This window comes from Pleurodeles waltl, chromosome 8 (assembly GCF_031143425.1).
Source record: "Pleurodeles waltl isolate 20211129_DDA chromosome 8, aPleWal1.hap1.20221129, whole genome shotgun sequence".
In the NCBI taxonomy this organism is placed as follows: Eukaryota; Metazoa; Chordata; class Amphibia; order Caudata; family Salamandridae; genus Pleurodeles; species Pleurodeles waltl.
In genome coordinates this window covers 1268353977-1268367417 of record NC_090447.1, presented here as the reverse complement: position 1 = coordinate 1268367417, position 13441 = coordinate 1268353977, and the positions used below count along the sequence as shown (strand labels likewise).

General features: G+C 38.7%; 1 protein-coding gene across 1 annotated transcript in view; it reads right to left on the bottom strand.

Moving 5' to 3' along the window:
• The window catches only part of FLT1 (fms related receptor tyrosine kinase 1), a 310221-nt gene that overhangs the window by 207965 nt on the left and 88815 nt on the right, over positions 1-13441 (bottom strand). Inside the window, exon 8 of the mRNA XM_069202204.1 lies at positions 9660-9777. Coding sequence (XP_069058305.1) covers positions 9660-9777 — 118 coding nt within the window. The remainder of the gene's footprint in view (positions 1-9659; positions 9778-13441) is intronic.

The window sequence follows — 13441 nt, the reverse complement described above, 5'->3', positions numbered from 1 at the left end:
GTGTTTTTTTTCTGAAGGCTAAGCAGAGATTTGGGGCATCAGGCTACAAAATAAGATGAAATCAAGTCAAAAACAATAAACTGACCTGGGGTCCAGGACTTCTCATTTTATGTATTCAATAAAAATGACACTAATTACATATGTTTAGGAATATGTTATCAACTAATACCAGGCTAATTTTGCACTGGCAGTTACTGATAGTGGTTCTTTGTCTAGTGCAGTGGGTCAGTCAAATGATGCTTTGGCACCGAGCCCTGAATTTGTAGCAGGCATCCTGATCTGTATAAGTGCTCTAGATGAGAGGTGATTTGAGATGCATGTGGGTGACATCATCATATTATTTTACTTTTACTTTACATTTCTACCATAAAAGCCCACACATGCTGTCAGAACCCTGTTCAGAGGGCTGTGGGGGTAAGCATGAGATACTGGGCCGAACCATGAGGGTTGAGGCCTTTTACTCCTGATTTCCCAGGCCTGACCTACTACGGATTCTGAGCTGAGTCAAGAACCCCTTCATCACTTAACTCTCAGGAATACTGTAGTCCGAGCAGTCCAATGCTCCCTTGGGTATAGGTGGATAGAGGAGGGGTGGACATGGACTCACAACTCAAAGCACACGCAGTAGCAGTAATCAATGGTTGTTCAGCCAAATACTTACTTTCAGTTTCCATTTTAGTCAAAAGTGATCCAGCACCAAAGTGCTATCTAGCAAGTAAGATCCTCAAGGGCGAACTGGCGAACCGCAATTCAGTCTTACCTGCAACTGCAGGGACGGAGCATCTGGTGTTCCTGAGTGTGCTCCTTTCAGGTGAGTCACTGCATATGGTCCAGGCATGTTGCACTCCTTGATCTCTGAGTTCCTCACATGTGGTCATGCACCCGCAGCAACTAGAGGTTCCTTGAAGGGTAAGTCTTTGGTCCATCTTACAGTGGGTGGTGAGATATTCCTGATGCTGATACCTCGTCCCGGGGTAGGTGCCTGGGGGTTCCCACAGCGGCTTCATTCCTCTGGTGACACTCCAGGTCAGGTCACACTTCTTGCTAGTTCGGTAACCACCTCTGGCGTAGGGGGTCATTGTATCGCTACTGTACACAGGAAGCAACCCAAACAACACAGCAGATGCCTGCATGGCTGACCCCCTGGCATATAGGGTAACTGGCTCTTCACCGGCAAGGGCTCCAGCCCACTCTGCACGACAGTCCATCCACTGAGGCCCCTTCTATCATAAGTGGTTGCCGCTCCAACACTGTGATGATTACAGTTCATTTCACAGAGGCCCCATTTGGTATACAGGGATGCCAACGCCTCACTGCTCAGGGGCTCCAGCCCGATTGGCACATCAATATCCACAGCCCAATTCACAGTGGCAGTCCTCTGGCATACAGGGATCTTCGACTTTATCATGCACATGGACAACAGCTATTTCCTCACACCTCATTCAGAGAGGTCAATTGACAGGATTCCACACTGGACCTTGCATCCTCTAATGCTCTCCTCTTCCTCACATGGCACTCTGGCCTTGGCAAACAGGCAGGTGCTGGTGTTTCAGGCTCTAGGGCAAGTGGTTGTGGATTCCCTGGGTGATGTCCCCTCACCCTTAGGGAGACTAGCAGGCCTTGGCTCCCAATCTGGTCACATGCAGATGTCTTGTAGAGCTTCTCCTCCTCACACAGTCCGACTGGCTGGTTGACAGTCAACATTTTTTGCTGTTGAAAGTGGCAACTACACTCTCATAGACCATTGATAACACATGTGGTATTAGGAATTCTGGTTTGTCCTGGTGAACGCTGTTGTGTAAGAAATTTGGAGACCACATTGGATGAGTGATGTGGTAGCAACCAGGAACATGGGAAACATGGGTCAGATTGGTACTTTTGTGTTAGCTAACTGTGTCGCAAAAAATTGGTCACTTATTGGCAATGGAACCCATAAGCGTCTGAATGTTTCCTAAGATACAGTTCTTCCTTTTTGGTTGCACAGATGACACACGTATAATCCCTATTGCCTATGCCAGGTGAGTAGTTCAGTTTCAGCCCACGTCACCTATTCTCTTCGAACTAGCATCTGTGGGTCGAATTGTTTCCACTAGAGGCAGTTCTTACATGTCAAAGCTCTTCCAGTGCCCCACTGCCGCTCCCGCACATTCACGTATATGTACTCTCTACTGTCAGAGATTTGCCCCATCTCATTCAATATATGTTTGTGTGTGCCCCTGTCTAGGGCTATTTTAGCAGAGTAGACACCTCCATGGACCCCGCAAAAATACTTGCTGACAAGTGCTTTTCAAGGCCTCTTGGTCCTCACTCTTCATTCCTCTACCACACCAAACAGAATCTCCCAAAACCTCCAACATATATGCAACCAGTAATCCTGCACGTCTTTTTCCATGCTTCACGTTAGCATGTCTGGGTCCCAGACATGTTAGCTATCTACACATGTGCCCAGACATGCCAGCTTCCTACCTATAATGAAAGCCATTCCTGCCTTCATAAAACACACATCTTCAGTTAATTATATGTACCTTACAATCAAATACGATCAAAATAATGGTGTGTTGAGGGGTGTCCCCTTCTCTTTAAAGTCCACTGACCAAAGATAACCGTGCACAGGGCTAAAACTGAGCAGCGCCACCCAATGTATACTTCAATTATTTGTTGTTGATTTTGAAATACTGCAAGAAATAAATTAACTACAAACCACACTAACAACAGTACGCTGGGTGACTGCAAAATTTTAGCACAATGCGTAATTAGGTCGGCCTCGTTCATGTAGGTGTTCAACACATTCAAATGTTTGACACAAAGGAGGCACATCCAAATGGACACACCACGTTGACGGAGACAGTGACTGATTTTAACAACCATCTTATATTATTTCATTAGTTGGGAACATAAGAAATACTAAGACCACTTTCAGTCTTCTGGGCTTTTCAAAACATGACCTGTATGACTGTATGGAACAAATATGTTCTTTTCATTACACTCCACTTTTGGCAAGCACAGCATTTCATAAATTTAGCCTGACACTCAGAAGGGTGATTGCACACTGCTTTACAGACAACTGCTTGCTGCTTGCTTCTAAGAAGCACTGTCAAAGCCTATTTGTCTGACATTGGATGCCAGCCTTTTTGCTTTGTCAATGCTTGTTTTGTTATAGCTTTTTTAAACCTGCATTGTTGGAGTAGCTGACAGTCCCTTGACAATAAAATCAAAAGATTTTTTTATCTCAAGAAGCACATATTTTGACATAGTAGTCCCTGGCACTGAAAGGAATTACATTGTGTGTGAGCGTTCTCCTTGGGAAAGAGCAGACTGTTTTAACTCACAGTGAAGTTAGCCATGGCTGACTTGGGCTGACCGACAGCTATACGTTGTATGCTATAATGAGCAGAAGAAAATTGTGAATGACACAGCAGCAGGCCAATGGAAATGGGATTACTGACGGAATATTGGAAACAAAAATATTTTGTGGACAAAATATTGTGTCAAAAATATCGAGGACCACAATATCAAGAAGGGAAGTGAAAATAGGAAAGTATAGATTACTATTCTTAACTCCACATCTACATACTTTGAAAATATATATATGTACTGTCATGGTATATATATATTTGTGGAGTTATGTATAATACAACTTTGATCACCTATAGATATTCACCTCATACACATATATATGTCTTTCTTGTAAAATCAAAAGACCTTGGCTAACACCAGACCTAACATTCTAATCTACTTCGTTAAGTTAAAGTGTAATCAACAAAACGGAAGCTCAATGACGCACTAGGCATAGCTAAGGGACGTTTGTCATCTATTGAGGATTGTTAGAAACTTATATAGGACATTTGGGAGCCTGTATACTAAAATGTCACAAGACAAACCAGAAAATGAAGCAGTGTGGGACTGAACATAGTATCTACCAGTCATAAGAGAGCAGAATTCATTTTGATTTGACTGAACCGCTGTTGCTTCACTATGTTTTCTGTGAATTATTATACTAGTGGATTTAGTTCTCATTTCTATCATCATTAATTTTGGTCTCAGGGCAGCAGGACAGCCACAGACTACTTCACAACAACCTGCACGATGTCTAGTGTTCCAAGCAATAACGTGATGAATATCACTTTCTTAGAAACTAGTGAAAGAACTGTTGCAATGGGATTTTTCCGAGCAGCAGTCTCTGCAGAAGGATAACATATGAGTTCAAGAGACTTCAGCAGAGACCTTTCAATTTGCAAATTGGAACTATTAATAGTCATAAAAAAGAAAAGCAACTCTACTGCTACTCTATACTGTTGAACCAGTTCCTGACATAACTAGCATACCTTCTAAGCTCAACAGAATAATTAACCTTTGTCCACTATATCTAAAGACTCGCTTCTCTAAACAGCAGTATATTTGGTGTTGTCTGACCTTTCCCAGTTCTGAGTGGTCAGGATGTAATTTCTTCTTCCATTAGTTACAATAACAACTTTATTGTGGACGTTCCAAACTCATCACAATGTATTCAAATTATTCAGTGTTAACCAGCAAAAGTCTTCAGAATACAAAAGATAAACAAACGTTAACCATCACAAGACCATGAACAAAAATAGGGCAATGTGTGTAACCCCTTTTTCTTTAAATTGACATATGCATTTCAGGATATCAACATCACATTTGTATGTGTAAACCTGACCATGATGAAACAGCTCCGATTCCCTCAGCCATTTGATATTGAGGTCCATTAAATTTGCAAAACATTGGAACATATATTGATCAGGTCTTAAAAGTGCAAAGTGAACTGCTTCTCTAGAAGTACCATTACCACTCTGAAGAAACACTACCCTCCAGAGGTTATCCTTCTAATGAATGCGGGTACATATTTAAGATAAAGGTGTTATTATTTTATTGCATTATAATAGTTGATCAGCCTTTACCTTAGACCCTACCAGTCCAGGTGCCCTTTAACTCAGCCGTTAGGACTGGGATTGTAAAAGCTGCCAACCTTGGCTTTTAATTTTTAACCTGGACACTGCACTTACTACTGCTGGTGTCAAAAGTTTCAAAGGGAATGAAAGAAAATAAACAAGGCTGTCAGAACCAAGTATACGTTTTGTACTTTCAATTACCTGTCGTTCCCATTAGCCACTCAACAGTAAAGAGAAGGCTATTTATGAGTTAAAGTGGGAGTTAGGCTGATCTGAGTTTCCAAATCCTTGGCATCAACCCCAATATCACCAGCACTGCAACACTGCCAGTCCAACGTTCCCATAGAAATTCAGATTGTCTGTTGCCAATGCCAATGTTTTATACCTGGACCTGGCTGTTTTTGCTATGTTTGTAATGAACCAAATCTCAGTTAGTTGATATTATTTTCCTAGGACAATGCAAAAGCCATTGTCATCTGAACAGTCCCAGTCCTCAAAAGACATCCACAATCTTCATCTGACAGAGCCTCAGGTTTCTCCATTCAAACCTCAAGACCATTAAACCCCCTTCTGCCTAGTGTTAGAAAACCTGTCTTTCTGAAGTGGCACCAAAATATGGTTGTATCCAGATGCATGATGCTGATATCAACGCAAATTACTGTGACCAGGGTGAACCGCTTAGTAGAGTGACTCTAAGCAACATGACATAGTCCTGCTATTTAACTTCTTAGCTGTGCATCCTGTCAGCTGGTCCATAATTGGAAGGCATCTGGGGACATTACACAAAGCACCTACACATAACATTGACTCTTGCTCCTGTTTGCAGTCTGGTTCCCTTTCTCTGTTCTAAGCTCCCACAATATCACTTCAAACCATAGTGTATTAAGCCTGTTGTGGAATGACTGGAGTACTACCCTGGTCCTAGCACAGAGCAAACAACTCTATGCATGGTGCTCAACATCACTGTAGCCTCAGAAATATTGCCTGAAACAAATATTGTCTACAAATATTGTGGTCACAAGAATATTGTGGTAGAGAGTATTGGAGGTATTGTGTTTGTAAGTGGCTAATATTTTTAAATATACTAGTATGTAGTAGTAGTATTGAATATTGATTGTCTAATATTTTGTAGTGTTGAACAATATTGTGTTTTTAAGTTATTAATGTGTTAATTTTAGATTGTAATATTTTTAGTAGTTGTTTTTTTAGTTTTGGTAATAGTTTTGAAGTCTTATTTTTTTAATTCATTTTAATTTGCTAATTATTGACAGATCTTTGGGTCTGTAGTGGAATAAACTGGCAAGATATTTAGATATATATCTTAATTTTTCTACACATCTTTTAAGATTTGTTAAATGTAATCAGTTATTTTGATCAACAATGTTGTAAATTATTTAATTGTTATATCATTTAATTAACATTTTAAAAATTTTTATTTTTCAGTTGATTAATTAAATTATTCCTTATAGAATGTTGTTTATTTATTAATAATTTAATGCATTTTAAATTGTTAACGTTTGATGTTAATAGGATTCTTACATTATTAATTATGTCAATTATCTAATTCAACAAATTCATATATTTACCTTTAGCTCAATGTGTTGTTTATATGGCTTTAAGGATTTACTATTTTTTTTAAATAATTTTTGTTATTGTTTGTTTAATTTCTAGCATAATTTCACATTTTTTTGAGTTGTCTGGACTTTAGAGGAGAACAGTGGGAAGTGTTCTTACTGTAATTTTTGTAGTGTTTTAACTTATAAACAATGTTTAAATTTGCATTTTTAAGACTTTTTAGATTATCTGTATAAGTATTTTTAGAGCTTTAGTTGTTTATAGGAACTGTGTTTAAAACAACTTTTTAAATTAATAGTTTCCTTGTTTATTTTATCTTAATGTTTAATATTGTGATTTCTATCAGCACTTTACCTGTTGTTGTTTAGGATTAAGTGGGAATAGTAAATCTGATCTCCTCCCCCAAAGTCCAACTCTTTCCATATTGTTGCTTAGCTTGAAATGGGGATGGTAAATGTTTCCCCTCCAAAAGTCCAATACTTTCACCAATGTTGCTTAGGTTGTCACAGGAATAGCAATGCAGACTCCCACAGCCAGCCAAAATCCAACACCTTTCCTACTGTTGCTTAGACTAGAATGGGAATAGACAATCTGGCCCTTCCAAACTCAAATGCTTTCCCTATAGTTCCATAGGTTGGAGTGGGAATAGTACATCTGATCCTTCCAAAGTCCAACACTTTCTCTACTGTTGCTTAGGTTGAAATAGGAATAGAAAATCCCCCTCTAAAATCTAATTCTTTCACCAGTATTGCTTAGTTTGGAGTGGGAAAAGTGAATCTGACCCTCTATATTAAATCATTTTCCCTATTATTGCTTAGACTGGAGTGAGAATAGCAAATCTGATCCCTCCAATGTCCAGCACTTTCTATACTGCTGCTTAGTTTGGATTGGAAATAGTGTATCTGACCCCACCAAATTCCAATGTTTTCCCTGTTGTTACTAAGGATGGAGTTGGTATAGTCTCAATCATCCCTAGTCAAACATATTTATCAGCTTTGCTTTGGCTGTAGTGGAAATATTAAATCTGATTCCCTCAAAATCTAACAATTACCCTACTGTTGGTTAGGTTATGGTGGGAATAGTAAAATTGACCCCTCCAAAGATTACCACTTTCCCTTCTATTGTTTATATTGGAGGGGAATTAGTACATTTCATCTTTCTGAAGGACAGTACTTTCCCTATTGTTTTTAGGTTGAAGTTAGCCTGGTGAATTGTATTATTTTTAATGTAATCGTTTTTTTTACTCTTTTGTTGCTTTTGACATGTTAATTGTGTTTTTATTATGTTGTTGGTATTTTTTTTTATTTTAAAGGAGTTTATTTGCTGGAAATTGAGTTCTAAATGTTTCTGTGTATGTCTTTGGGAGTAAAATGTAAAATATGTTAAACTTTTTGTTGACGATATTTTTATTTTGTACTTATTTTAATTTTTTCTATTAGTGTTTTTGAATGTTGGTTATAGTTTTACTTTGATAGTTGTTTGGTCATCTTTCTTTCTTAATAGATTTTGATTTATTTGAGCCACTCTAGGACATGTCCCTGGACGCTTGCTTCATCAAGTCATCGTATTAGGATGGGATGGAAGATTATGTACCCTCTGGGGCCCCGGAGTGACTGTTCTTCATGATTGTTGTGGTTTCATCTGTGCCAGTGGGGTCCCATGTGGTGACTGTGTTGTCTTCGTTTGTCACTGGGAGACTTCTGGAGAGGATTAGGGGGTCTGGTTGAGGGGCAAAGTTACTGTACAACGTTGTGATTTTGCTGCAGAAGAAGTTTAAAAGGTTGTAACACATATCTTGTGATGGACAGATGTTGCTGGTGGCAGCTGTGAGTGTAGTGAAGCCCTTGACGATTGCAAAGATTTCTATGCTGATGTTGGAGCTGGTGTTTATTCTTTCTACTAGGACCTTCCTCTTAGTTTTTCAGATTAGCTAGTGGTACCTTTATTGATGGCTTTGAAAATGTATTTTTCCGCTTCTCCTTTGCTGGTGCTCCATTTCTATTCCAGCTATTTGAAGTGCTGTTTGTTTTTTCTAAGGTCTTCCATGTACCAGCTGGCTTGTGTTTTAGTTTTTGTTGTGTAGCTTTGTTTCATGGGGGCCAGCGGGTCAGCACAGTTGGTTATACACCTGTTAAAGTTGTTAATGTTGTGTGCTAGGAGACCCACAGGTTCCGATTTATTCTCGTGGAGTGCTGTCATCCAATCCGCCTATGTTAGGCTGTTCCAGTGTCAGCGTGCAGGGCCCACTATGGGGATTCTTCTGTGTTGATGGGTGTGAGCTGGTTGCAAAGCATTACTATTTTACCATCAACTCAAAGGAGGTAGTAAGCCATCCACAAACAGGAAGAGCCCCCTAGGGGGCCCGTTCCCCTTTGTAGATGTTGACAAAAACATATTTAAAGAGGCCTGCTGCAAAAAAAGGGTTGTATAGTTTTTCTTTTTTTAAGACACATTCCGTTTTCCTTTAGGGAAAATGGGATGCATTATTAAAAAAAAGATACTTTTATAAGCAGTCAGAGGCATGAGAGTCTGCTATGACCAATCATAGTGGGCTGCAATTTGCGACTTACCGCTTGCATATTAATGATGTAGGTAAAAGTTCGACCCATTAAGATAAAGTATTTTGAGAACCGACCTAGTACATAGGTCAGTTCGCAAATTACCAATGTATTCGGCAGAAATTGATGAGGAAATTGCAACTACTTTGATCGAGTCCATTTTAGTACATTCGAAATAAGAAATCGCAAATTCTGAATCCTTGTTAGTCGCAATTCATGATTTCTTATTTGGCATCTCTGCACATGAGGCCCTAAGTGAATTAAAAGTGCCATTAATACAAGTGACCCCAACGTACACATCCCTATATGTGCAATTGCACAGAAGTCGCGTTTCACACGTTTGCAGCTATGTGCAAATCCCTTTGTTAATCAGTTGCTTTTGGATTTCGGAAATACCATCTTGCGCTACAAGAATTCTCACTGGCTTTTCCTATGTGACATCCTCCCATGCTATTTGAAATCTCTTTGGCAGCAAACGCACAGCTTCTGAACTTCTCTTCACAAAGCTTTTCAGGAAGGAACAGTGGAAATGCTCACATAAGATAAAAAACACAGAACTCCACTCTCACTCCAAAACAGTTCCTGTGTGCTCACACGCTGCTGTGGAGAATCTTACCACAAAACCTCTGGTGAAGGGAAGGCTTTCACTTTCATAGCGAGGCGAAAGGATTTCTGTCCAGCGATGGGCTCTAGTGCACCTTGCCTTCGATTCTTCACCTTTATGAAGGCTTTATCTTGAAGAGGGAAATAAATATGAAGGAAATACATAAATACACAAGATTAAGTAGACAAGAATTACATAATGAGCATACATTCCGGTTTTCTGTTGGCCTGTAACTATTTAACATTATGTGAATTCCACTCAGGTGCATGAAAGTAACACCTTGCAATTAAGGCGCCCAGAAGCAACAGACGTGGTGGATGAAGAGCTCTATGAAAAACAAGTTATTATTGTTGTTCATCTTTGTGCAATAGGGTGCTGAGTAGGACTTGGTGGAATTTCAATGTCACCGGCATCAGAGTAATGGTTGTTACCAATGCCAATAATTACGTGATTACTCCTGGTTGTGTAATTTGAGGGGAAAAAATCCTACAGAAAAGGGGCAGTTAGTGGTCGTTCGCCGCTGCTCATGCTCGCTAATCATATTCTGCTGCATTGAGCACTATTTCTTAGTGCAAAAGTGCATCCTCCCATCCACTTTGGAAGTGAGGGGGCATTTTTTTGGCTAAGAAATAGCGCAACATTTTGTCGTATTTTATCTGTAAAGGCATAGTAAAAAATTTAGTTTTTGCTGCTTTTTAACTGAACGCGATAAGAAGAAATGGAGTAATATATCACTCAAATACGTGTTTAATATGGGGCTTAGTAAAACTTAGGTACAATTTATCACGACCCAGGATTTTTTTTTAATCCATTCACACAGATGCTGCTCCAGCCAAAATTCTTAGTATTGGTGTGGGCTTTTCTCTGTGCAGAGTAACAATGATTGGGTTCTGTTCTGGCGTGTTTTACCATTTGCACAATGCCATTGCCCCTTTAGAACAAGAGCAGCAGTTAGGCTGCAAAAAACAATAAAATATGAAAAGCAGACTTATGAACCAAACACAATTAAATGTCCTTGGTGTTAAGAAAGGCAGTACTTGGTGCAAATGCCTTCCACCACCGTTTTATTATCAGACGTTTGGAAGTGGTGTGTGGCAAGACCATTTGTGGCTGCATTATGACACTGTGTTGCTGTTGTGTTTACTGTGTTGAGTCTCTCTTGCGTGTTTTGTTTCGCTTTGCCCTCTTCTGTTTTAGTGGTGCTGTTATTTCACTTTGTGCTATGTTATTATGTTTATTTTAGAGATGTCGACAGGTGTTGGTACCTCTCCAGCCAAGACACCAGCCAACCCAAAATTGAGGAAGACACAGGCCTTAAAATGACACTTGTTGGTGTTCACTTTATGTGGTAAGGAGGACATTTACAAATTACATATGAGCAACGTGAATTGTGTTTTCAATATTTGATGGTACACAGAAAATAAACATACACTTGTCACTATAACATAATTTAAATTGTGTTTCTAAAGAAACTATAAATGTAATGAACTATATTCCATCATACTTACACACTGTTCTATTAAAATTAGACACAATAGTATAGATGGCCTTCCATAATTGGTTGCATAGTGCTTCTCGCATTGTACAGTGCATTATTTGAACCCTTTTAAACTTACCATTTAATACATATTTGTATCTCTCAAATGTGCCTTTCATGCTAAATGAAGACTTTCTTCAGTGGTCAATACTTCAATAATTAATAATCAATATTTTTACCACCACCATCACTTTTCTTAGAATGCAGTCTTTCTGTTGCTTTGATCTATCTCATGCTGGTGTAAGAGAGCAAGCCTGCTATACCTTAAGGGCCTTTTAAAGTTATACACAGTTTTATGGCAGCCTGAGGAGCAACTGACCTCACGTTCAAGGGAATTTTACATTCTAACTTTAGAATATAAACTAAATTCATAAAGAAGACATAGAAAAAATACCATCAGGATATTATGCTGTCTAGCTTCTTAAAACGCTAAACAATATTACAGATTAATAAAAGGGCATTGGCTTTAAGGAAATTATAAAGAGTACTTTGTTCAGCTGCCTAAAAAGCGTATTGACACAACTTATGTTTTTGCTCTTGTAAAAGTAGAGAGGCGTTTGAGATTCCATATAAGATTGAATATTTTTACAAATGCCCTCTTCCTATACATGGTTTCCCTTTTACTTTTTGAACCTTCATTGCTCCCAGTAATCTTAGGCTCCTTCACTGAATAAGATCTGCTTTCACCCACATGATTTCTTTAACTCCATCCTCCTCAATCTTCCTCCTTCGAAGATTTGAGAATGTGACCATGTCCACCGAGTGCATTTATTGAAATGACTAGAAATCAGGTTGGGATGATTATTTGGATCATTATTTTACTTTTAAAACAAGTCGAGGCAGCATACCATTTTGAAATGGCTTGATATGCACTGAAGAGATGTGTTAGACGTACGGGAGATGGAAGATCAGCAGCAATGACCAACTGGACCTTTTTACAGATGACTCGCCAACACCTTGCACATTTTTGATAAGAAGTATTCTTGTTGTACTTGTGATTGATTTAGTTTGTAAATAACCAACGTTATGGCACAGGTTTTTCCAAATAATTGATCTCACAGTATACGTCATATTCTTTCCATCAATGGCTTCATCAGTGAGAAACACTATATCCAAACCAGCCTTACCCTTTTATCTGAAACCAATTAGTTATCTCAGTCCTGGCAATCTAGGTTTACAATATGTGAATGTCTGTGCAATAATTTAGTTTAAGTACCCCTAAGTAATAGTATAACATACTTTGATGTGTCACATTGATTATTCTAGCTATCTCAGTAAAGTCCTCTCTAACTAATTCTCAAGTTGTTAGTATATAGTGCCCTATTAAATCACTAAGATTAGGGAATTAAAGTGGATTGTTTAAAGTTTCAAAGTTAATTGATTAATAGTTTATTTCATTACAAATAATTCCTTTTATGTGCAAAACTTCAGTTCTTCTAAATGATATTTAACATTAAGATGTTGATCATTCATTTGGCCAGTCACCATACAATGATTTGATCTAACTACAACTAGCACAATTAATGCGTTGAAGTTGAGAAATTCCTTCAATACATGGGAGAGGAGCTCATGCAAATAATGGAATTCCGCCAGCACATGCACAGTACGGTAATTGCATTTATAAAGCACTTTGTACTCTTGACAAGGCATTGAAGCACTTTACAGTGAGTAGCAGGCTATTTCAGAACCCAAGGTAGTGGTTAATCCAATAGTTATTTGTTATTACTAATTGCTTAGTGTTGGTGTTTGGGATTAGTCTATTGCTCACAAAGAACCATGGAATGAATTTACTCCAGTTTCCTTGTGATAAATTAACTTAATAGGAGGTTGGTGTGATTATTAAAGTGAGTTCATGCACATGGTAGATGAGAAGAATGGATAGGCTCGAGGTGAATAGATGTTGCTAGGTTTCAGGTATATGTGCCATTATTGTACATAGTGCATGGAAAGCGCTCCTTCTTCAGAAACAACAAATTGTATAATACCCATGGATAGCCTACAGTCTCCTTTGAGAATTCATATCCATCTAGGAAGGTCACGGTTTCAGCAATATGATGAACCTTAATTCAGAATTTATTTAAAATGCATTTTCAACACGTGGCAGCTGCATTTTGGGCTTGGTTTGGCAGGTTAGCTGTCTTTAACACATTGTTACATATAGAATTATTGATGGGTAACAGTGAATTACAGGGATGTTTTTCACCGAGGGGTTCTGAGTGACATCAAATAGACTACAAGAGAGAAGTCACTCAGAACA